The following is a 23,734-nucleotide window of genomic DNA, read 5'->3' as shown; positions in this document are numbered from 1 at the left end:
TGTTTAGAATGACAAAAAGTAGAGCTAGTCATCAGAGATTCATCGCAGCAAAAGATGAGGCGGGGCAGACACAGGCACAAGAGAAGAGAAAACGACTGAACGTCGTACATGTCTTTACACGGTGTTTGATCTGTCGTTTTCTCTTGTGTCTGTGTCTGCACGCCCAACCTTTTTCTTCGATGAGGGCAGTATATTGCTCTTTTGGCCTTGGAATGAGGAGCCTATCCTAGTCAGGTTATTTTGTCGATTTGTTTTGAAAAGTGTGGTGCAGCATGAGCCCAATTTAGATTGTTTGCACTCGCAGTTTCTATTTTATCACCCATTGCTTTACGATTACCTACCTGTCTGAAAACTTGCTACGAGTACTTCGTTAATGCTATATATGGAAACTAAGCCTTGTCATGTGCTGTGCACACCACCAGTCATTCCACTGTTGTAATGCTTAAAAATCAATAAAGATGAAGCCTACTGTCTTCGAAGTTTATTTATTTTAAAGATACTGTATATGTTTGAGCAAGTAAACCAAGCAGCTGGGATTACTAGATACATATCTTTACACAGCAGCAATGTACACTAAAACATAAAAGAACACAAGATCGGCCAGAATATAAAAGTGATTTAGCAGCACTAAAGCAATAAAAGTAAACATCACGAAAGCACACAATACAGATACAAATTAACGTTGTCACATACTATTATTGCAACTGTTGACAGCCTCGTGCAAGATTTATACCAAATGGAGGCAAAACAACAATAGCACAGGTGCAGAAAACATCCAGGAGTCACTCAGTTCCGCCTAATCACTTTAACCTGCCATGGCACAGAGCCTGCTGCAGACAAGAAGTAATTTGAAATGTCATCTCTGAGTGACATGGCTGTAGGAGAAGATCGATTACTGCTAGACACTGCAGTCGCTCCAACCGGTGTGATGGCATGCCTCCAATACCCATCCTGTATTTCCTCGCCACACACTGTGTCGCCATAGCCTGCAGGACAGTACGCCGAATCAACCATCAAGAAGTTGTGCAAGCACACTGCTGCCTTCACCATGTCAGTGAGCAGTTCAGGCTGTCCCGTGACAGTGCCTAGAAAAGCCCTCCACCGCGACACGAGGATTCCAAATGCGTTCTCCACGCACCTTCTCGCCCTTGATAGACGATAATTAAAAATTCTTTTCCTTTCGTCCAACTGCCTTCCTGGGTACGGACGCATTAGATATGTGCGCAACGGAAATGCTGCGTCACCTACCATGAAAACTGGCCACCCATTGACTGCTGTAGGGAGCTCCAAACTTCCATGCTCAAAAACTTCTCTAATAGAGCTGTCATTAAAGAAAGCACCATCTGAAGTCCTTCCTTGGGCCCCGACTTCGACAAGAGTAAACCGGTAGTCTGCATCAGCCACGGCAAGCAGAACAATGGAGTAGAAGCCTTTATAGTTGAAATAATCTGACCCGCTGTTATCAGGGCACTGAATTGCAAAGTGCTTGCCATCTATGCTTCCGACTACATTTGGAAAATTCCACTTTGAGCTATATGCCCGGCGAATTTTGTCCCAATCAGCACCTGCTGGGGGCTTCAGGACGAGCGGCGATAGGCAGTCCCATATCGCTGGTAGCGTTTCTTTTAAAATTCCAGCAACCGTTGTAGCGTGCATACAGTAGCTCATTGCGATGTCTTGCATTGAGGCACCTGTTGCCAGAAACCTGGAAAATCACCAATAGTAAAATAAGTTCACAAAATATGTGATGAAAACTTTCTCGAATGTTTAGTTACAATAATCACTTCAACGCCTTATGCATTAAAATTTATAAAACTTCAATAAAAGGGAACAGTGCGCAATAAAAAAAGATTACAGATAGGAATTGCTATGCTCAGGTGGCGTCAGAACAATGAACTCACCTTAAAGTCACTGCCAGCCTTTCCGCAGGGCGTATCGGTCTCCTGTGGTTAGGCGCATGCAGTATTCTCTCGTACACTAAGCTCAACAGGTGATCGAACTTCGCCTTGGTCATTCTGCGAAAGCAAGTGTTTTGTGTGAGTCACAATGTTTACATTTATCGCCCCCAATCTTCCACTGCGGGGTATAATGGTAGCCGTAGTAGAGGGCTCCGCATTAATTTCGAGCATATGCATTACAGCACATGCATTAAAACGCAATCCACGTGGGCGTTTTTTTATTTCGCCACCACCGAAATGCGGCCCCCACGACCGGGAGCAGAACGCATCGGAGCCATGTGCAAACCTGCCGACACGATTTTTTTAGCGTTTCCCGTGTTATAACAATGACACTTTTCAACACACATGCAGGTCACAAAGAAAGGCCCATCGCGGATAATGCAGAGGCAGGTGTTAAACAAACAGTATTATCCCTTACCTGAAATACTTAAAGTGGTACTCAGGGTCCACTTGGCGGAGCTCCTGCACCAGCTGGTGGTAGTCGCCGAGTTGAGGGCGCTTGTCAAAAAGCTCTCGTATGTACATGGTCCGCTTCCGTTTTTTGCGTAGCCGACGCACTAGCAATATGAGTGCGATATTCTGGCTGTGAGGGCGAGTTAACGTCATGCCGTAAATGCAGTCAAACAGCACACAGAGCGAGAAAAAGCGCGCGCAAACTCGGACGGCGCGGGCACATTCTGTCACAAAGCGAGAATGCGCATGCGCCATGGAAACAGCTGATCGCGCGGCCGTGATGTAGCGCTCCCAGGCACAGAGATGGCGCTAGCAGCGCGCGTTGCGCGCGCTGAACTGTAGAGGAGGCAAATTTTGCACAGGCTGGCGTGGCTGGCGTAGCGTATCCGACTTCGCCTGCCGCGGCCTGGCGCGCCGAAAACGCCGGACTATATCTTGGCCTTTATAGCCTCGATCGAAATGCGGCCGCCGTGGCCGAGGATCCAACCCCCTTCCTCGAGCCAGCAGCGCGACACATCACCTGCTAAGCTAACACACTGGGCGATGTTCATGTGACGTGGCGCACTAATGGCATCGCGGCGAACTTGTTTCGATATTAGCACAATAAGTACCTGCCTCTGTCACGTTACGGGCAAGCCATCTATAAGTAAACGCACCAGGATCCACTTTGGGCTCGGGGTCTTGCTCCTATTCTTTTTTTATACTTTCTCGCATACTTGGCCCACTTCCCCATGGTTCGATTCTTCTCTCCGAGGACGATTCGGTCTTAAGTCTAACCTACGGAAATTAACCTCTAATGCAAGCGCAAACAAAAACTCATCTCGCAGGAAAAAGAAAATGGCCGTAAAGCTTAGCGTGAGAAACGTGAAGCAGGTTGAAAGCTGTGCTCGGCGCGATAGTTCACCAAGAAGCCATGGCCGTGAACACGCTGGAGCGCGTCATCTACCCGTTCTTCTTTGATGTGGTCCCCCCGATCGCCCGACCCTACTTTTTTTTGCTCTCTGAGCATAGCGAAGTAAATCAAAGATCAAAGCCACTGGTTCACACAACGGCGCAGAGAATGAAGGGGGAGAGGGGGCGGATGGCATTTCGCGCACGCACACACGCACAGGTGCGCTGCCGGCTCAGTCAGCTAAAACATAGCCTTCGAGATTTGTTTCTACTCGATCACAGCTTTGATTAGGGCGCCCCTTATAGCCCAAACAAAGCCAAGTGGCAGATTTTCAGTAGCCCAAATATAGCCACATAGCCAACTCGTCGATGTCGATGCCAAATTTTTTTTTTCGGTAGCCCAATTTGGCTATAAATAGCCAAACCTGGCAACACTGGATATATCTTAACACGAAAATAACAGATGTGTGTTGGTACTAAGGACACATGGATATAGTCCATAGTTAAAAAGCTGGGTGAACCCATTGCTCTCAATTCATGCAAAACACTCAATGCTCGCTTATGTAATATGTGCCGTTGTATCATTACGTCTATGAATAGAGATGGGTGTATTCCGGGTTTTTTTTTACCCGCTCAGTCCACTCAGGCGTTGCGCTGCTGAGCACGAGATAGCGGGATCGAATCCCGGCCGTGGCAGCCGCATTTAGATGGAAGCGAAATGCAAAAACGTACGTTCACTTTGTAGGGTACGTTAAAGAGCCCCATGTGGTCAAAATTAATCCGGAGCTCACCACTACGGCGTGCCTCATAATGGGAACTAGTTTTGGCACGTAAAACCCCAGAAAGAAGTATCCAGGTTAGATTGTGATGCGATGTTATGGCGAATATTCTGACTTATTTACGTTTCATTTGTATTGTTGTGTACTCCGTATATGCAATGTGCGACCGACGCACGAAGAACACCTTACTCTCCTCTCCCTCTCTGGTGCTGACATCAGATCATGTAACGAGCGCGCGCGCAGCTGTTGGGAGCAAGTGACCGAGCGAGCAGGTGCACGCCGGGAGAGCAGAAGCGAGAGGACGGAGTGCCGTCACATCCGCTCTGCTAGGCAGATGTTCAGTCTACCAGTCAACTGTTTTCCATTAATTAGCCACTTAGATATCATGCCACCTTTTTGCTTGCGACGTCTTTAGTGACGTCATTAGGTCGGCTTTCTACTTTCGGTTTCCCGGAATTTCGCCGAAGTCGTGCTCACGTAGCGGGTCTCTAAAAGTCTGGAATTCTGTGCTTGGAGTGTGGCAAACAGTCATTTCTAATTAATTCTAATTATACCAGACACGTTAGTAACTTGTGACTAAACTTGTTCTGAAATTATAGAAATAATGAAACCCATAAATTTTGTACGGTACTATTTCTTTTAGTTTTCTGATTTATTTTGAATTGTGTGCCCGGTCGTCTCAGGAGGTGAACCAGAAGTGCTGCGCAAGAAACAAGAGTGGCAGTCGATGCTCGTGCATCGAGTGACACTCTCGTATAGCATACCTGAATAGATCAAGCAGGCTCGATGTCTATTTTACGCCGCCCCGTTTCAAAGGGGTTGCCATTAAATCAACGTCATCATTATCAAGCCGCCATCGCAGGACGTATCGGCTTCTATGGCAGCTTCGCTACCTTGGACGCAGTGCATTCTGAGGGACAACGACGGCGCGGAATACAGCATGTCGCATCTCGCCGACGGATGCGTCGGCCGCGCCCACGGTCGCCGCTCCTCGCGCCAGACTATATAGAGGGCTTTCGCTGGCGTGGCGTCGCGTGCCGAACGCGCACGCGCGTCAGCGCTACGGCGGACGTGGCCTTTAGCCGGTGAAAAGCGGTCACCCGAGAAGGATAAACAAGTATACGTGTGAATACATCGACACGTATACTTGTTTAACTTTCACAGGTGACCTCTTTTCAGCGGCTTAGAATTGTTAATCATCTAATCTGCATGCTTGATAAGTGAGTCTTGCTTCATGATTTTCTTCTATCGATGAAGTCATGTAGGATCACCGAGGGTGCAAGCTGCGACCTGGGGTTCACAGGTGCACTCATCGTCCACCAAGCAGTGTTAGATCGTTCCGTAGGCCAACAGTTGTCTGTAAAATCAAGCCCAAGATGGAGTTGTTCAGGCATTCACTGCTGCCAATGCCTGATAGACCATCACTGCGATAGCTCTTTCAAGCCATCGGCACCCTGCCCTTTGATGTGAAGTGGGTGTTGCTTCGTTATTGTATACCACACAGGAAGACATATTGGATAAGTGGAGGCGCCGGCTTTATTTGTGGTATTCGCGGGCGCCCGTGGTCCATCGAGCAGCGACAGATGGTTCCACAAGCAAACAGCCGCCTGTAAATGCAAGGGCAAGATCGAGTTGTTCAGATCTGGACTGCTGTCGACCTGTGAAGGTTCTCATTGATCTGGTTAATTTAGTCCGTCCGCGCTCTACGCATTCCTTGTGAAGTGCGCGTCGCTTCGGTGTTTTCTTGCACAGGTGAACACACGCGATGCCCTGGCCTTGTCCCGTGAACCCGTGGTCACCCGGAAAGCAATATATTATTACACAGGCTGAAAAGCGGGCTGTAAACACAAAAGCATAAAATTCAATTGTTTCGATCTTCTCTGCTGCCTACATGTGAAGGATCTAGAAGACCGTCGGCGCCCTGCACATTCCTTGTGAAGTGGATGTTGCTTCATGATTTTAGAGCATGACTCTTAACCGTTCCTACGACGAGCATCGGCGTCGGCGTCCTCGGCGTAACCGAGCAAACGAGCACAGTGAAGGATGAAAGAGAAAACGAACGGGGAGCTCGGCTCGGAATGAAAGACGGCGATGGCGAAGAGCGCGAAAGGAGGAGCGTGCAGCGAAGCCATAAGGCGGAAAGTTGAGGAGGAGGCTGTGGCGAAAGAGAGAAAAGAAAAGCAAAGTGCCACGCAAGGGGAGCTCTGCGGCGACAATGGCTATGAGATGGCGCCAGAGTTGCGCGTGTCGTCTGTTAACCGATGACGGCAACGATAAAGCATGAGGCGAGCGCGTCTACCGATACCAGATATGCAAACAAAGCGCTGCATGAGTGGAGGTCTGCTACTGTTAATTGCGCACACGAGTCACCCACGCGTTGCCTCACACGATGTCTGGATAAGTGAGGTAATCGCGCCACACTTCGCTCCCTTTGCAACGTGCCGAACGCGACAGATTATCTGAGTGAGCCATTATATCGCGAAATGAAAACGCGTATGAGCTGCACTCAAATTTCGCATTAGGGAGTATGGTAATCGTCGGTGATTTTTTTTCCTCTTGCGCAGATATACACGTATGATCACCAGTGGTGGAGGCTATGCTGTGGTCGTGCACCACGGTCCGCAGGTAGCGATACGCTGTTCCACAGGCCGAACAGGATGGCTATAAACTAAAGCACAAAATATAGTTTTTCAGATCTGCACTGCCGTCGACCTGTTAAGGATCCTCATTGCGTTATTTCATTAGAGTCATCGGCGCCCTGCTAATTCTTTGTGAAGTGGGCGGTGCTTATTTGTTTTCTTGCACAGATAAAGGCCCGTATGACCACTAATGGCACAAGTCATGCTCTTTACTTTCCGCGTGCAAGTGTGTTCCACAAAGCAAGTATCGATTGTTTCACAGCCCAAAGAGAGGGCTCTAAAAGCAATTGAAAGATTCACTGCTGCCACCTGCGAAAGATCCTCACTGCGCTGCTTCTAAGCCGTCGACGCCCTGCCCATTCCCTATGAAGTGGGTGTTCTTCGTGGTTTCATCCCACATACGAAGACATTTAGGATCACCGATTGTACAGGCATGATTGTTGGTAGTCGCGGGCGCCCGTGGTCCACCGAACAGCCATAGATAATTTCATAGCCAAACAGCTGCCTGTAGGTGCAAGCCCAAGATTTAGTTGTTCAGATCCGCACTGCTGCCGAACTCCGAAAGTACTCATTGCACTGGTTCTTTTAAGCCTTCCGCGCTCTTCGCATTCCTTGTGAAGTGGGCGTCAACTTCGTGGTTTTTTCACGCGGGTTCAGACACTTATGATCACGGATGGTTCATGCGATGCCGTGGCCTTGACGCGTGAACCTATGGTTGACCTGCAACGCATAAATCATTCTACAGGCCGAATAATGCATGCACTGTAAACGCAAGCGCAAGATTCCGCTTTTCAGATCTGCATTGTTGCTGAGCTGTGAATAGTCCTCGTTGCGCTGGTTCCTTTAGGCCGTCGGCGCCCTGCACATTCCTTGGGAAGTGGATGTTGCTTCGTGATTGTTCTCGCGCAGATAGATACGTGTTATCTCCAATGGCACAGGCGATGCTCTTTGCTTGGCGCGTGCTGCCCTGGTCAACGGAGAAAGGATAGATTGTCCCACAGGCAGAAGGGTGGTCTTCTTTTACGGGCCCAAACCACGATCTCATTATGATGCACGTCGTAGTGTGATACTCCAGAATAATTTGGACCGCCTGGGGTTCTTCAACATGCACCTAAATCTAAGTACACGGGCGTTTTCGAATTTCGTACCCCATCGAAATGCGGCCGCTGTGACCGGGATTTGATTGCACGACCTCGTGCTTTGCAACCCAACACCAGAGTCACTAAGAAACTACGGCGGGTAGAAGGGCGGTCTGTAAAGGTAACTGCAACATTTAGTTCACATATTCAGTGCTGCTGACCTGTGAAGGGTCCTCATTGCGTTGTTTCCTCATAGCCGTCGACGCAGTGCACATTCCCTGTGAAGTGGACGTTGCTTCGTGCTTTTATCGAGAAGATCAAGACACCTGTAGCGGCACGACTATCGCCTCCAGAGTCGGTGATGACGGCTCACGTGCATGAAGCGCGAGAGAAAGAACACGCTAGCGCTATCGTCCTGAGTGGCCGCGGTATCTGCCACTCCCAAAATCCTTTGGCACCATGGCTGGCCGGTCTAAATAATCCGTGGCCACGGCGGCTATACCTCTTCTCGCCGTCTCCCATAATTTGGTGACACCGGATGACTGAGCCCAGCCATGCCAGCCTCAACGAAGCGACACTACCAAGGCGAGAGTGGCGTGGCTTCACGAGGTCTGGCAGACGTCCCGTGGCTGTAGGGTGTCTGGGAATTCTACATCGACATGCCGGACACCTGGTTCATCTAGCTGGACAGCCACTTCTGTATCAGCACGGTTCCAGGATCCGGGTGCGTTTCAAACTGCGGCTGCCACCCCTGGCTCTGACTTCTACAAGGACGTTCAGGCAGCCGTCCTTGCTGACTACGCCACCTCGAGCGCTCAGTCATAACAACTCTTGCCATTTGAACCGTTGCGTCATTCGGCGTCTTGTCGTTCCATATATCTTGCGTCCAACCGTGCCGATCATCAGCACGCACCGGCCTCGGCATCAACGCTGTGTTCGGTTTGCGAGTCTCGTCGCTTTCAAAGGTAGCTGCGCGACGACTCTTTCCAACGAATTTACTTGGCCAAACGCAAGCGCTTTCCGCTATAGACGGCCCGCCGCTCTCCTTCCTTGGACGTTCCCGCAAGCTATCCGCTTTCCGTTGGAGGCCCCTCACTCATCACCTATTCAAAGGCTCTCCCAACGGCTCCACTAGGCGCAGATTTCACACTCGATGGCACGGCGACGCCCCAAGCACAATCTTCACGATGCCATCAGCAAGCACCAAAACCCTGATCATTCGAGATTTCTCCGCCAGCAGCAGCAGCAGGCGAACCTTCCGTTCTATGCCCACACCTTTCGTGGACTACCGGAGTTTTAAGCTGAAAGATAAGGCCTCATCAGACGGTACCCTTGAAAACGCGGCGTGCGGTACTGAAGAAATTGGTTCCAAATTTTTTAACACGAAAGTGTTTTATGCCGGGGTCCACCAAGACTTCACTGACGTATTTCCGTCACGGAAATACGTCAGCTTACAATGTACACGAACATAATACAAAGAAAGAAACCAGAAGAAAAAGTTCCACAAACATGCAAAATCTGGAAATCGAACCCACGACCTCTCGGTCCGCGACGATAGATCGCCGAGCGTTTAACCCATTGCGCCACAAACGCATTTGCAGAGAGCTACACAGACGCGCCTTATATGTCTAACACTCCTCCGTGTACCCGCGCTCTTGCTCGGGGCGGTGCCGCCGCCTACGAGCAGAAAAGAGAAGTACTGCATTATGACACTAACGCGCACCGACAGTGAACGCTTCGGTGGTTTCAGCACTACGACGCCTCGATGCCAGCATTCGAAGGGACGCTGGCATCAAGAAGCACTACCAACGCCAGGTGGCGTTCACCGTACTCAGCACAGCGGAGCGTGGCCTCCGCAATTAGCTCTGAAAATGTTTCTGAAGTTGATCGCGGAGGCTGCAATTACGACGCGCTGTACGCGCTGATTTGACTCGGTGACGATTCAGTTACGTGCTTTGTCTTGCGCGTTGTATTAGTGTGTCAGTTACGTGCTTCGTCTTTCGCGTTGTGCTAGCGTGTGCAGCGTAGTGCAGCTTCCATATGCACGACGGTTGCTCATGGTCATCGACGTTGGTAGTCGTGATGGAGGAGACGTGCCACCAGGCGTCAGCGTGGGTGCATCAACGCCTAAGGGCGCTTTAGCCACAAAACACCAATAGACATTATATATCAATGTGCAATAAACATTACACTACTTCTGTGAAGACACGTTTCACTTTCGTGTTCTATACCGATTCCTATATAAGAGGGATCAACCACATTTTTTCTAAGCCAACTAACTTGTTTATACGGGCGATGATGATGAATAAACTTTTATTGGGCCCAAAATATATTGGTGGTGCACACAGGCACCCGACGGGGTGGTTCCCTAGTTACGGGACCCATATGTTCCCAGCAGCCCCTGGTCCCTGTCCGTCAGTGCGAGCTGAATTGGTAGGGCGGGGCTGGATAACAAGGTCTCCCATCGCTCAAGGGTTTGGAGATTGGGGGTGCTCGCGGGAAGGGGAGAAGGGGGGGGGTCTTGAGTTCTGTGCACTCGTCAAAAATCTGCGACAGGGTGCTATTTTCCTTTTTGAAAACAGGACAGTGCGTATCATGTTCCGCCGGGTACATGCGGTTCATCAGTACGGGATGCGCAAGCGATCCCGCCTGCGCTGGACGCAGGATGGTCTGTTGTTGCCTGGTGAGTTTGGGGAGCGTTTCTGGCAGTCAGCGCCTTTCCTCTTGGTACATCCGGGTAATGTCCCGAAAGCTGCTCACCGGGTGCGGTAGCTCTTCCGGCTCGTGCTCTGCCCGGATTGACATTTCTCGGGCATGGTAGTCGGCGATGGTGTTGCCTGCTACCTGCGAGTGAGGCGGGTCCCACACGAGCTCTATGGCTCTTCCCGGAGGCTTGCACTTGGATAGAATGACGCGGGCCGCGGAGGAGATTACCCCCCTGCGGAAGCTTCCGTAGCCTGTCTTTGAGTCGGTGACCATGGTGTCCACGCTCGGCTGTGCGAGTGTGAGGACCACGGCCGTTTCTTCGGCAACTGCGGGGTCTGTTGTCTTCAGAGACGCGCTGACGATGAGCTTGTCTTTTGACGTAACCACCACCGCTGCTCGGTCACTGTGTTTTCGGAGCGAGGCGTCCGCGTGGAGGACCCTGAGGTTCTCTTCCAGCTTCCGGGCCATGGCTTTGGCCCGCACGGTGCGCCTCTCGTCGTCCTTGCTCGGCGTCATGTTCCGAGGAAGAGGTTTGGTCTGAATGGTCGTCTTCCAGTCTTCCGGAAGAGCCGCCTTGATAGGTACTGGCTCGATCTGCCATCCTATTTTGCGTAGGACGGCTCGTCCGTATTCCGTGTGACTGAGCCGGATTATCTGATGAGAAAGTTGGGCTTCGATGAGCTCCTCCACCGTGTTGTGGGCGCCCAATCTAGCAGTCTTTGCGTGGACGAGTATATGGGCATGCCTAGTGCTTGTTTCGTTGCCTTACGAAGCATCGTGTTCCTATTATCCTTCGTAAGCTGGAGATACGGGGCGGAGTTTTAAAATATTGTTAAATCCTTTCTGTTGTCCTGTACACCTCCATAAAATATCTATGACCTCAAGCGCCAGGTTATAACGATGTATAAAAAATTGTGTCTTTTACTAACTATCGCTATTTTTTGCTGTACCAAAGTTTATTTCCCGTAAAATGTTTCAGCTATCTACTGTTTAATTTCTGGTAGAATGTTCATGTCATTGTTAAACTATGCATGGGTGGTAGGGCCATTGTGAGGCAGTCTCTTCTGCCTTTAGCCGTACCTTCCCCTGACCTGTATTGTGTCGGAAACAATAAAATGAAATCAAATGAAAATGAAATGAGTAGGTAACCCGCGACATGATGAACGCGCGTACCAAGCGCATGGCATTCTCTTGAAGGCCTCGGTTTCTGTTGGACACCCTTCGAAGCATACTAAATATCTCTTCGGCTGTAGTCTTGATGTTTGTGACGGCGGCGTGTGCCTTCCCGTCGCTCTGAAGCAGTAGGCCAAGAATCCTAATCTGCTGTGTGCTTGATGGCCGATCTGTCGATGGTGATGATCATGGTCGGCGGCAGCTTCTTCTTTGATTTTCCCGGTTGGAACATGAGCAGCTCCGATTTCTGGGGAGCGCAGGTCAGTCCGCATGACTAGGCGTACTCGTGCACAGTTTTTGCCGCCCGCTGCAAGGTTTCCTCCATCCAGGCATCGGACCCGGCTCAGGCCGTCCACATCGTAATGTCGTCGGCGTAGAACGCGTGGTCCACGCCTTAGATTTGCTTGAGTAGATCGGGCAGGGGCAGGAGGGCCAGATTGATGAGCAGGGCCGACAAGACCGATCCCTGAGGGCTGTCCCTATCGCCGAACTCGACAGGATCCTACTTCTCCTCACCTATCCTGATGGTCGCTGTTCGGTTTGACAAAAAATCTTTCACGCAGCCGATTGTCTTTTGGCCACACCTGGTCTTGTTCAGACTTTGTAACAAGCTCGCATGGGACACGTTGTCCAACGCTCCATTCTGGTCGAAGGCGAGTATCCCGCGCGGCGCGAGCCTCGTTGCCAGCTTGACGACCAGTTCGTGGAGTTGGATCATCACGTCTTGGGTGCTGAGATGTTGCCTGAAGCCGTACATCGTCTCCGGCATCTGATCCGTTTCTTCGAGGTGCTTCTGCAGCCGGCGAAGGACCATGCGCTCCATCACCTTCCCCACGCGGGACGTGAGGAGATGGGCCACATGTTGTCTATCGTGAGGGCCTTGCCGGGCTTTGGAATGGAGCGGACCTCGGGGTCGTTCTATTCCTCCGGCAACCGCGAGTTCCCCCAGGCTTCGTTGATGTGCTCTAGGAGGCCGCGGGCCGCTGCACCGCTCATGTTACCGCTCATGTTATTGGTAAATTACGGTGGTTTTCCCCCCGGTATTCTTCTTGTGCTTCTTACTTGGCTTCTGCATCATCCTTTCCGGACGTCTCGAGTCGATTTCGCCTTTTCGCGATCGCGTCTTTGATTCTTTTGGCCCGCTCCTTTTTCAGGGACGCGAAGCGGTTCCTCAACAATGTTGAGGCTACTTTTAGCGCTAGGCGCTTGTGCACCACCGATGGTGTGTTAAGTGAACCGGCCATATCTCCAAGTTGGAATACAACTTACATTGTGAAGTTGTCGTGTCAAATTACGGGCAAGCGGATTTCTCACATGCATCTGAAACGAAATCAATTCCTCGTGGGAGTCGAAGCCACAGCCTATGGCATTAATTAGGCCAAAATATTATTGCGATAGCAATTATATGGACACTTCAACCGGATTTCTGCCGTCGGCGTCGCCATTGCCGTGAGGTTCCGTATAGATGAAATCTTCGCCGCGCGCCGTATGCCCGAGCGGAAGCGTGCGGGGGACGCGCGCTATCACGGAGAGCGAACGCAGGGCGGAAAGCAAACGTGACCGGTGCGCGAAAGGCTGTTGGGGTATGGGAGGGAGGGAGGCGGGGCGACGCTGCGCTGCGGCACCAAAGGCCTATCTTGCAACCGGGCGCAAGGAGAACTTTCCACTGAATCTCCCACGCGCAAGCAAGGAAGCGGGAACCCAGCGCCGGAGGGAGCGGGGGAGGGGGGGGGGGTTCACTTCTACTCTGCCAACAACCGCGCCCGTCGCTCGCTCGCACCGTCTCTTATCTCCACACGGCTCTGGCCTTTGTATGCGCTGTGAATTCACCGCTCAGTTTCCGTTGAAGCGATAGACCGCACGTACCTTCACCCGCTACAGCGTATGCGCTTGCTGCCAGCTTTTTGACAGTCGTTGTCTGCAGACATTCAGTGTGATCTATTCATGTTTGCTTGTGCGTGCTCACACCACGCTTGTTCATTCAGTTAGTAATAGTCGGGCCACATTTTCCAACGCACGCTACACATGTAATGCTGCCCGGATCGGCAGTGCATCGCTACAGGTGTGTCCCTTCGCACGCGCTGCCCACGGGAAGCGCTTCTCATCAACACCACAGTTTCACACGCGCCTTCTCGTGGTCATCGAGTCACTCTTCATGTCGGTCTACTTACACCGCAGCACACCTGCTTACTTAATCAGCTCATGTTTACTACAATTCATATTGCTACCAAAGCCGCTCACCTTACTTCGTATGACATTGCTGTGTTGCTATCGCATTCATTGCTTCGCCCTTACGGCGAAACTGTGACATTTTTTTAAAGATAGAGTTAATTAAGGCACTCTAGCCCTCGACCTTTGGTGGGAATTGAATCCAAAATCTGTGGGAGGTGACACGCATTCGATTGAGAATGTCAAGTAATTTAATAAATGTCTCATGGGTGCGCAGGCTTTCGCCTTCACCCTCTGTGACGTATGCTAACGAGACTGTAAATTATTTTTGCAGCAGCAGCTCTGTCATCTCGTTTCCTCCGCTCGAGTGTCACTTCTACGTCAACATCGTGAGTGACCAACACTTGCGCTCTCTCCACGCATGTAGTGAGCTGCCAGACGGTTCGCAGTCGGCGGCAGGTCGGGATTTCGCACTATGGCATCCCTGTGGCTGGGCTTCGCTCACAACATATGCTGCCAGTGCTACCTGGTTCATCTTTCTCGGATTGCGTAACCCCAATACTACCAACGATGACAGCATCTGCCTTCGACAGCCCCTCTGACCAAAGCCCTGCCAAATTGCGCAACAAACGAGCAGTAGCCGTACTGAGCACGCCATCTCGAGACCAAGGTCTTCCTGGTCGTCACCCTGCAGAACCGTACCAGCAACTGAAATATTGACGCGGCATGAATCAGCAAGGGCAACATGGCACAGCGACACTCGCAGTTCACGGCCATTGAAACCGTTGCAAGCCGTTCGACGACACCTCCTTCAGCGTCTTTAGTTCTACGGCCTCAACTCTCAGCATGCGCCAAGAACCGGCCAACACGCCTCAACTCTACTTGCCGAGATGCACCACACGGGGTGCGCAGACGTTGACAACGCAAGACGATGCCTTCAACACATAAGACAATGCACCCTGTGTCCAGACACTCTCAGCCACGCCCACCAGAGAGCTGTTGGTGCCCTTCCCCGTATTACGGTCTTTATCTGGACTTCTTAATGGATGCCACGAATTGCTACTCATGTTATAGGCTTGCAGTCTCTCTTCTTTCTATACGCTCGCCTTTTGCACGTGCTTTAATCGCGCTTCGCACGAAGAGGGGGTCCATGTATACTATCGCCTGCAGAGCCGGTGAAGACGGCTCACGTGCATGTAGCGCGAGAAATAACTCGCAGTTTCGCCTGAAAGGCGAAGCACATGGAGGAAGGAAAAAAACTGAGGAGGGACCCTGACGTGACTTTTTGTGAAGCCAAGTGACGCCGCAAGTTGGCGTTACTCTGCGACTTCGTCGTTGCAGATTCTCCTCTCTTGTCTACATTTCTCCCGAAACCACACCGCGCTGCGTGCAACCGGCTGCTCGGGCGCACGTGCTCGGCAGCGATCCTAAACCGAAACATCTAATCGCGATGTGTCATTGCATTACCGTTGTCGACGCCATGGTGAAAGAAGTTCATGATTAAAGCGCTCTCCTCAAAAGAGCTCGTGCTGTCGCGAGTACTACGAGAAAGTAAGAAAGTAAGTAACAGTTGAGCAACATGTGTTTTAATATGTACAAAAGCAAGTTGTTACTGAACACAAAGTTCTAAAGGCCAGATTATGCATTCTTGCATAACGTTCTACGTTATCATCGTTACTTATTATCGCCCGCCGTCAAAACCAGGAATACTGCACGGCTGTCACTGACTTGCAAGGTTCATTGGGCAGATTCTGAAACACATTGGTTTCGGTCTACAATGGCACGTTAGTATGATTTCGCCGAAGAGGGCGAAAATTCCCGTAGATAGTTCTTAGTCCGTGGCCATTACCGTGGTGCGGAACATAGCGCACAGCGTTGCATGCGCATTCATCTCACGCGTTTGAGTTCCTTCAGTCCCACCTGGCCACAGGAACATCCGGGAGAGCACGGTCCAGATAAAACAGCGGGACGAAACACAGAGACTAACGCAAACCTGCCCACAGGACGCCTTTGCCATGGTACGAAACCCACGGCGCAACAGGTGTGAGAGCACACCCCATAACGAAGCCGCTATTGTGCCACGACATGGCCGCTACACCGCGAAAATCCTGAAAAAATAAAGTAAAATACCGTGACTACGTCACCATGACTACGTAATTCCCTCCACACTTTTCTCCTAGCGGAGGGGTAGGGCCTCTCCTCAGTTTCCATTGCGATAGCAAATATATGGAATCTCCAAAGCGGATTTACGCCGTCGGCGTCGGCGCCGTCGCCGTGAGGTTCCGTATGACGTCAACGGCGATGAAATCGTTGCCGCGCGCCGTATGCTGTATGTGCGAGGGAAAGGGCTCGAGGGACGCGCGCTTTCACGGGGAGCGAACGCACGGCTGAGAGCAAACGCCCGTTCTGCGCCATGCTCCCTGAAGGGATGCAGAATTAAGCGTCTCTTTCCTCTTTTATAATCATCGTATATATAGAGCAAACACGACTTCCTCCGTCGCGCGAAAGGCCATGTGGGGACGGGAGGGAGGGGAGGCGACATTTAGATGCGGCACCAAATGCCTATTTATATGAAAACGTTGCGTGGCGAGAAGGTGGTAAAGACTTCCGCGCTGCTCGACGAGTGTCCCGTTCTGATCTCGTCGAAAACCTCCGAGCCGCCCCCAGAGGCATTCGCAACAGTCACCAACGCCGCGCGAGCTCGGTGCGAACGCGGGCAAAACGCCGACGACGTCGACAACAGTTCTGCGCTTTGCTGGTGCTAGTAACGTTGGGCGCTGCTGCATATGTCCAAGTTTATACAGCTGATAAAACTACTATCCTTACTCCGTATAGCTCAGTACTAACTTGCTAGCGCAATTGATGCTTCGCCTTTCGGGTGAAACTGCAACAATTTTTTCTTCCTTGATGGAACCACCGATTGCCTATCACGTGACTATGGGCATTCTATATCTAAATCTTTACTAACCTAGTTGAGCCGTGTTCAGCCGTCGCCGGCAATTTGACCTTCGTTTCACCGCAGCTGCACCGTGGATTTGGTAACGTATCACATGACTCGTCACGCCGAACTCCGCCGCCGCCACGGGCTTGGCGCATGCGCTCTCTGCAGCTGGGTCGCCACCTGGGCACGTGACTCGCCGCGCGCCTGGTTAAGAGGAGCGCCGCGCTCGCTCTCATCCTGCTCCAGCGTTCGTCTCCGTCTGCTTTGACGGGTGGCTGCGGTGCCGGTAATAATTCCAGCGTAGATTTTCACTTCTCTTCTGTCGTCGTAATGGGTTGAGAGAGAGAGAGAGAGAGAAATTAACTTTATTAAAGCACCGGCGGAGGTAGCAGGGTGCCACGCAGGGCCCTCTTGCTACCCGACTATATATGTGCAGTCATCAAGTTGCGTCTCGACGCTTACGCCGGGGGACCCAACGTTCTCCACGAGGCTGTCGCCCCTGGGTCCCGTCGGGTGCGTCCCTGCGCGTTTGGCGAGCGAGAGCTGTCTCGATCCGCTGGACCGCCTGTAGTTGTTGCTCTGAGTCCTGAGCCGTTACGGCACTGGCAATGTCCGTTGGCAGTCTGCCTGGGTAGGCCGTTGCCTCTTCTGGATTCACTTTACAATCCCACAACACGTGAGTTAGCGTGGCGGTCGCACTGTTACACACACTACACTTTGCATTCTCGTAGACGTCGGGGCATATGAAGCGCGCGAGCGCAGGCGTGAGCACAGAGTTCGTTTGCAGCTGTCTGTAGAGTACCGCCTGTTCTCTGGTGAGCTGCGGGTGTGGGTCCGGCATGGAGCGACGTGCGCTCCGGTACCATTCCAGCACGTCCGCGTAGCTCGTTACCAGTTCGGCTTCTTCTTCGTCGTCTTTATCGTCGGTGGCTACTCCCTCCGCTAAGACGAGTGACGCTGGTGCCACCACGCGGCGAGTAAGACCTCGCGCAGCGGCGTTCGCCGTCTCATTGCGGTTTGGGGAGGTGCTCCCGAAGTAGCAGCCTTGATGCGCCGGGAACCATCGGAGACGAGTCCGCAGTCCGTCAGTGCACTGTCTGTCACTGCACTTCACAACGCGCACCACACTGGCACACACATTATTTCTGCCGTAGTTCCGAACCACTGTGCGCGAGTCGCTCAGGATCGTTGTACACTTGTTGTCGACGAGGGCCAGCGCAATGGCGGCTTCTTTCGCCTGGTGCGCTTGCTTCGCACGGACGCTGCAAGCACTGTAGATTTCGCCCGTTGTGGCGCGTATTGCTACGGCCACGTATGTGTCTTCTTTGTCTTTGTATTTAGCGGCGTCCACGTATATGGCGCCGTTATCGTTGGCATGCGCTTCAGTGAGGGCCTTGGCTCGTGCGTCTCTTCGGCCTTGGCTGTGCTCCGGGTGCATGTTCTTTGGTAGGGGTGCCACCACCAGTCGGCGGAGGGCCCTTTTCGGGAGGGCGTGATGTCTCTTCACTTCGTTGTCAGTAGTGTTCGTGCCTTGGCCTAGTCTGGCCAGGATGCTTCGTCCCGTAATGGGGAGGGCGCGTTTACGGGGGTATGAGCCATTCATGAGCAACTGACGACGTGTCCTAACGCGTTTGAGCAACGCCGCCGCGAACGCCCTGAGGAAAGGGCTCATCGTCGACGTGCCTATTCTAGAGTGAGGGCTTTCGAAGCCCTCTAACAGGGAAGAAGGATGAGAGCGAGGCCGGGCCGTCTTCTCTGAGCGTTGCGCGGGAGCGGGAAGAACGGGACGAAGAACACCGTCGTGAACGGAAGCGCGAATGTGCGTGGCGAATGCGGGCGACACCTAATAAAGACGAAGATCGTGCCCCAAACGCCAAGCGTACGCACCTTTCGTTGGATCACCCCTACCGACTCCTCTCCCATCGTAATTGTGCGTGATCTCAACATAGGCGTGCCTCGGCCAGACGGAAACTGGTTTGTGGCGTTTCAATGTTACACAAGCATCAGTGTGCCCACAACGCGTCATGGGTCGTGTGTAGAGCTCACATACAGCTCCGTTGGTCATCCACCTCGCAGACTCGAATGGCTCAGAATTTTAAAGACGAAAGTCTTTCTTGGGGAACTTAAACGCTGAAAATTTGGTCTGTCTGTCTGTTTGTCTGTCTGTCACCCGATTCAGCCACCCGGCCAAAGTTGGACCACCTGCTTACCGCCCACACTACTTAAACTGGTACGGCTGTTCATGCTTGTGAACGTTATCGATCACAAAGTAAATATTACGCATATCTGAGGCGCAACATCACTAGGTAAGTATTAGGAGGTGTGTTCCTTTAATAGAAAATACATAGATACGTAACTCTAAAGACCCTAGTTTCTTAAGCTGCGCTGAAAATGCCATGCTATGCGCGCCGACGAACGACGTTCCCCGACTGCGCGCCGACGAGCGCCCTCTGCCATGGAGGAAGGAAACCCTCTGCACAAGCTCATGTTTCCCGATGTATTGCCAGATGGCGTCCATGGTTCACGCAGTGCCTCCTCAATTTTATCAATGCCAGCCAGACGCGGCCGATTCAACATAAAGGAAGCGCTGTCTGAGGCAGGGCAAAACATAAATGGCCGCTTGATGAAATAATGCGGTAAAATGAAATCTGTTCAAACAAACCTTCATGCCAGGTCACAAAGAAAGGCCCATCGCGGATAATGCAGAGGCAGGTGTTAAACAAACAGTATTATCCCTTACCTGAAATACTTAAAGTGGTACTCAGGGTCCACTTGGCGGAGCTCCTGCACCAGCTGGTGGTAGTCGCCGAGTTGAGGGCGCTTGTCAAAAAGCTCTCGTATGTACATGGTCCGCTTCCGTTTTTTGCGTAGCCGACGCACTAGCAATATGAGTGCGATATTCTGGCTGTGAGGGCGAGTTAACGTCATGCCGTAAATGCAGTCAAACAGCACACAGAGCGAGAAAAAGCGCGCGCAAACTCGGACGGCGCGGGCACATTCTGTCACAAAGCGAGAATGCGCATGCGCCATGGAAACAGCTGATCGCGCGGCCGTGATGTAGCGCTCCCAGGCACAGAGATGGCGCTAGCAGCGCGCGTTGCGCGCGCTGAACTGTAGAGGAGGCAAATTTTGCACAGGCTGGCGTGGCTGGCGTAGCGTATCCGACTTCGCCTGCCGCGGCCTGGCGCGCCGAAAACGCCGGACTATATCTTGGCCTTTATAGCCTCGATCGAAATGCGGCCGCCGTGGCCGAGGATCCAACCCCCTTCCTCGAGCCAGCAGCGCGACACATCACCTGCTAAGCTAACACACTGGGCGATGTTCATGTGACGTGGCGCACTAATGGCATCGCGGCGAACTTGTTTCGATATTAGCACAATAAGTACCTGCCTCTGTCACGTTACGGGCAAGCCATCTATAAGTAAACGCACCAGGATCCACTTTGGGCTCGGGGTCTTGCTCCTATTCTTTTTTTATACTTTCTCGCATACTTGGCCCACTTCCCCATGGTTCGATTCTTCTCTCCGAGGACGATTCGGTCTTAAGTCTAACCTACGGAAATTAACCTCTAATGCAAGCGCAAACAAAAACTCATCTCGCAGGAAAAAGAAAATGGCCGTAAAGCTTAGCGTGAGAAACGTGAAGCAGGTTGAAAGCTGTGCTCGGCGCGATAGTTCACCAAGAAGCCATGGCCGTGAACACGCTGGAGCGCGTCATCTACCCGTTCTTCTTTGATGTGGTCCCCCCGATCGCCCGACCCTATTTTTTTTGCTCTCTGAGCATAGCGAAGTAAATCAAAGATCAAAGCCACTGGTTCACACAACGGCGCAGAGAATGAAGGGGGAGAGGGGGCGGATGGCATTTCGCGCACGCACACACGCACAGGTGCGCTGCCGGCTCAGTCAGCTAAAACATAGCCTTCGAGATTTGTTTCTACTCGATCACAGCTTTGATTAGGGCGCCCCTTATAGCCCAAACAAAGCCAAGTGGCAGATTTTCAGTAGCCCAAATATAGCCACATAGCCAACTCGTCGATGTCGATGCCAAAATTTTTTTTCGGTAGCCCAATTTGGCTATAAATAGCCAAACCTGGCAACACTGGATATATCTTAACACGAAAATAACAGATGTGTGTTGGTACTAAGGACACATGGATATAGTCCATAGTTAAAAAGCTGGGTGAACCCATTGCTCTCAATTCATGCAAAACACTCAATGCTCGCTTATGTAATATGTGCCGTTGTATCATTACGTCTATGAATAGAGATGGGTGTATTCCGGGTTTTTTTTTACCCGCTCAGTCCACTCAGGCGTTGCGCTGCTGAGCACGAGATAGCGGGATCGAATCCCGGCCGTGGCAGCCGCATTTAGATGGAAGCGAAATGCAAAAACGTACGTTCACTTTGTAGGGTACGTTAAAGAGCCCCATGTGGTCAAAATTAATCCGGAGCTCACCACTACGGCGTGCCTCATAATGGGAACTAGTTTTGGCACGTAAAACCCCAGAAAGAAGTATCCAGGTTAGATTGTGATGCGATGTTATGGCGAATATTCTGACTTATTTACGTTTCATTTGTATTGTTGTGTACTCCGTATATGCAATGTGCGACCGACGCACGAAGAACACCTTACTCTCCTCTCCCTCTCTGGTGCTGACATCAGATCATGTAACGAGCGCGCGCGCAGCTGTTGGGAGCAAGTGACCGAGCGAGCAGGTGCACGCCGGGAGAGCAGAAGCGAGAGGACGGAGTGCCGTCACATCCGCTCTGCTAGGCAGATGTTCAGTCTACCAGTCAACTGTTTTCCATTAATTAGCCACTTAGATATCATGCCACCTTTTTGCTTGCGACGTCTTTAGTGACGTCATTAGGTCGGCTTTCTACTTTCGGTTTCCCGGAATTTCGCCGAAGTCGTGCTCACGTAGCGGGTCTCTAAAAGTCTGGAATTCTGTGCTTGGAGTGTGGCAAACAGTCATTTCTAATTAATTCTAATTATACCAGACACGTTAGTAACTTGTGACTAAACTTGTTCTGAAATTATAGAAATAATGAAACCCATAAATTTTGTACGGTACTATTTCTTTTAGTTTTCTGATTTATTTTGAATTGTGTGCCCGGTCGTCTCAGGAGGTGAACCAGAAGTGCTGCGCAAGAAACAAGAGTGGCAGTCGATGCTCGTGCATCGAGTGACACTCTCGTATAGCATACCTGAATAGATCAAGCAGGCTCGATGTCTATTTTACGCCGCCCCGTTTCAAAGGGGTTGCCATTAAATCAACGTCATCATTATCAAGCCGCCATCGCAGGACGTATCGGCTTCTATGGCAGCTTCGCTACCTTGGACGCAGTGCATTCTGAGGGACAACGACGGCGCGGAATACAGCATGTCGCATCTCGCCGACGGATGCGTCGGCCGCGCCCACGGTCGCCGCTCCTCGCGCCAGACTATATAGAGGGCTTTCGCTGGCGTGGCGTCGCGTGCCGAACGCGCACGCGCGTCAGCGCTACGGCGGACGTGGCCTTTAGCCGGTGAAAAGCGGTCACCCGAGAAGGATAAACAAGTATACGTGTGAATACATCGACACGTATACTTGTTTAACTTTCACAGGTGACCTCTTTTCAGCGGCTTAGAATTGTTAATCATCTAATCTGCATGCTTGATAAGTGAGTCTTGCTTCATGATTTTCTTCTATCGATGAAGTCATGTAGGATCACCGAGGGTGCAAGCTGCGACCTGGGGTTCACAGGTGCACTCATCGTCCACCAAGCAGTGTTAGATCGTTCCGTAGGCCAACAGTTGTCTGTAAAATCAAGCCCAAGATGGAGTTGTTCAGGCATTCACTGCTGCCAATGCCTGATAGACCATCACTGCGATAGCTCTTTCAAGCCATCGGCACCCTGCCCTTTGATGTGAAGTGGGTGTTGCTTCGTTATTGTATACCACACAGGAAGACATATTGGATAAGTGGAGGCGCCGGCTTTATTTGTGGTATTCGCGGGCGCCCGTGGTCCATCGAGCAGCGACAGATGGTTCCACAAGCAAACAGCCGCCTGTAAATGCAAGGGCAAGATCGAGTTGTTCAGATCTGGACTGCTGTCGACCTGTGAAGGTTCTCATTGATCTGGTTAATTTAGTCCGTCCGCGCTCTACGCATTCCTTGTGAAGTGCGCGTCGCTTCGGTGTTTTCTTGCACAGGTGAACACACGCGATGCCCTGGCCTTGTCCCGTGAACCCGTGGTCACCCGGAAAGCAATATATTATTACACAGGCTGAAAAGCGGGCTGTAAACACAAAAGCATAAAATTCAATTGTTTCGATCTTCTCTGCTGCCTACATGTGAAGGATCTAGAAGACCGTCGGCGCCCTGCACATTCCTTGTGAAGTGGATGTTGCTTCATGATTTTAGAGCATGACTCTTAACCGTTCCTACGACGAGCATCGGCGTCGGCGTCCTCGGCGTAACCGAGCAAACGAGCACAGTGAAGGATGAAAGAGAAAACGAACGGGGAGCTCGGCTCGGAATGAAAGACGGCGATGGCGAAGAGCGCGAAAGGAGGAGCGTGCAGCGAAGCCATAAGGCGGAAAGTTGAGGAGGAGGCTGTGGCGAAAGAGAGAAAAGAAAAGCAAAGTGCCACGCAAGGGGAGCTCTGCGGCGACAATGGCTATGAGATGGCGCCAGAGTTGCGCGTGTCGTCTGTTAACCGATGACGGCAACGATAAAGCATGAGGCGAGCGCGTCTACCGATACCAGATATGCAAACAAAGCGCTGCATGAGTGGAGGTCTGCTACTGTTAATTGCGCACACGAGTCACCCTACGCGTTGCCTCACACGATGTCTGGATAAGTGAGGTAATCGCGCCACACTTCGCTCCCTTTGCAACGTGCCGAACGCGACAGATTATCTGAGTGAGCCATTATATCGCGAAATGAAAACGCGTATGAGCT

At 51.5% G+C, this 23,734-nt stretch overlaps 1 protein-coding gene across 1 annotated transcript; it reads right to left on the bottom strand.

The window, feature by feature from the left end:
- Window positions 1-786: 786 nt before the first annotated feature.
- LOC125947763 (uncharacterized) lies at window positions 787-2,564 on the bottom strand. The gene is made up of 3 exons (XM_049673038.1): window positions 2,377-2,564; window positions 1,902-2,015; window positions 787-1,705 (listed from the first exon to the last, which is right to left on the bottom strand). The coding sequence occupies exons 1-3, from the start codon at window positions 2,562-2,564 to the stop codon at window positions 787-789; spliced, it is 1,221 nt and encodes a 406-aa protein (XP_049528995.1).
- Between the last annotated feature and the right edge of the window lie 21,170 nt (window positions 2,565-23,734).

Source organism: Dermacentor silvarum, chromosome 8 (genome assembly GCF_013339745.2).
Source record: "Dermacentor silvarum isolate Dsil-2018 chromosome 8, BIME_Dsil_1.4, whole genome shotgun sequence".
Classification (NCBI taxonomy): domain Eukaryota; kingdom Metazoa; phylum Arthropoda; class Arachnida; order Ixodida; family Ixodidae; genus Dermacentor; species Dermacentor silvarum.
The sequence above is the reverse complement of the archived record's forward strand: the minus strand, read 5'-3'. Positions and strand labels throughout refer to the sequence as shown.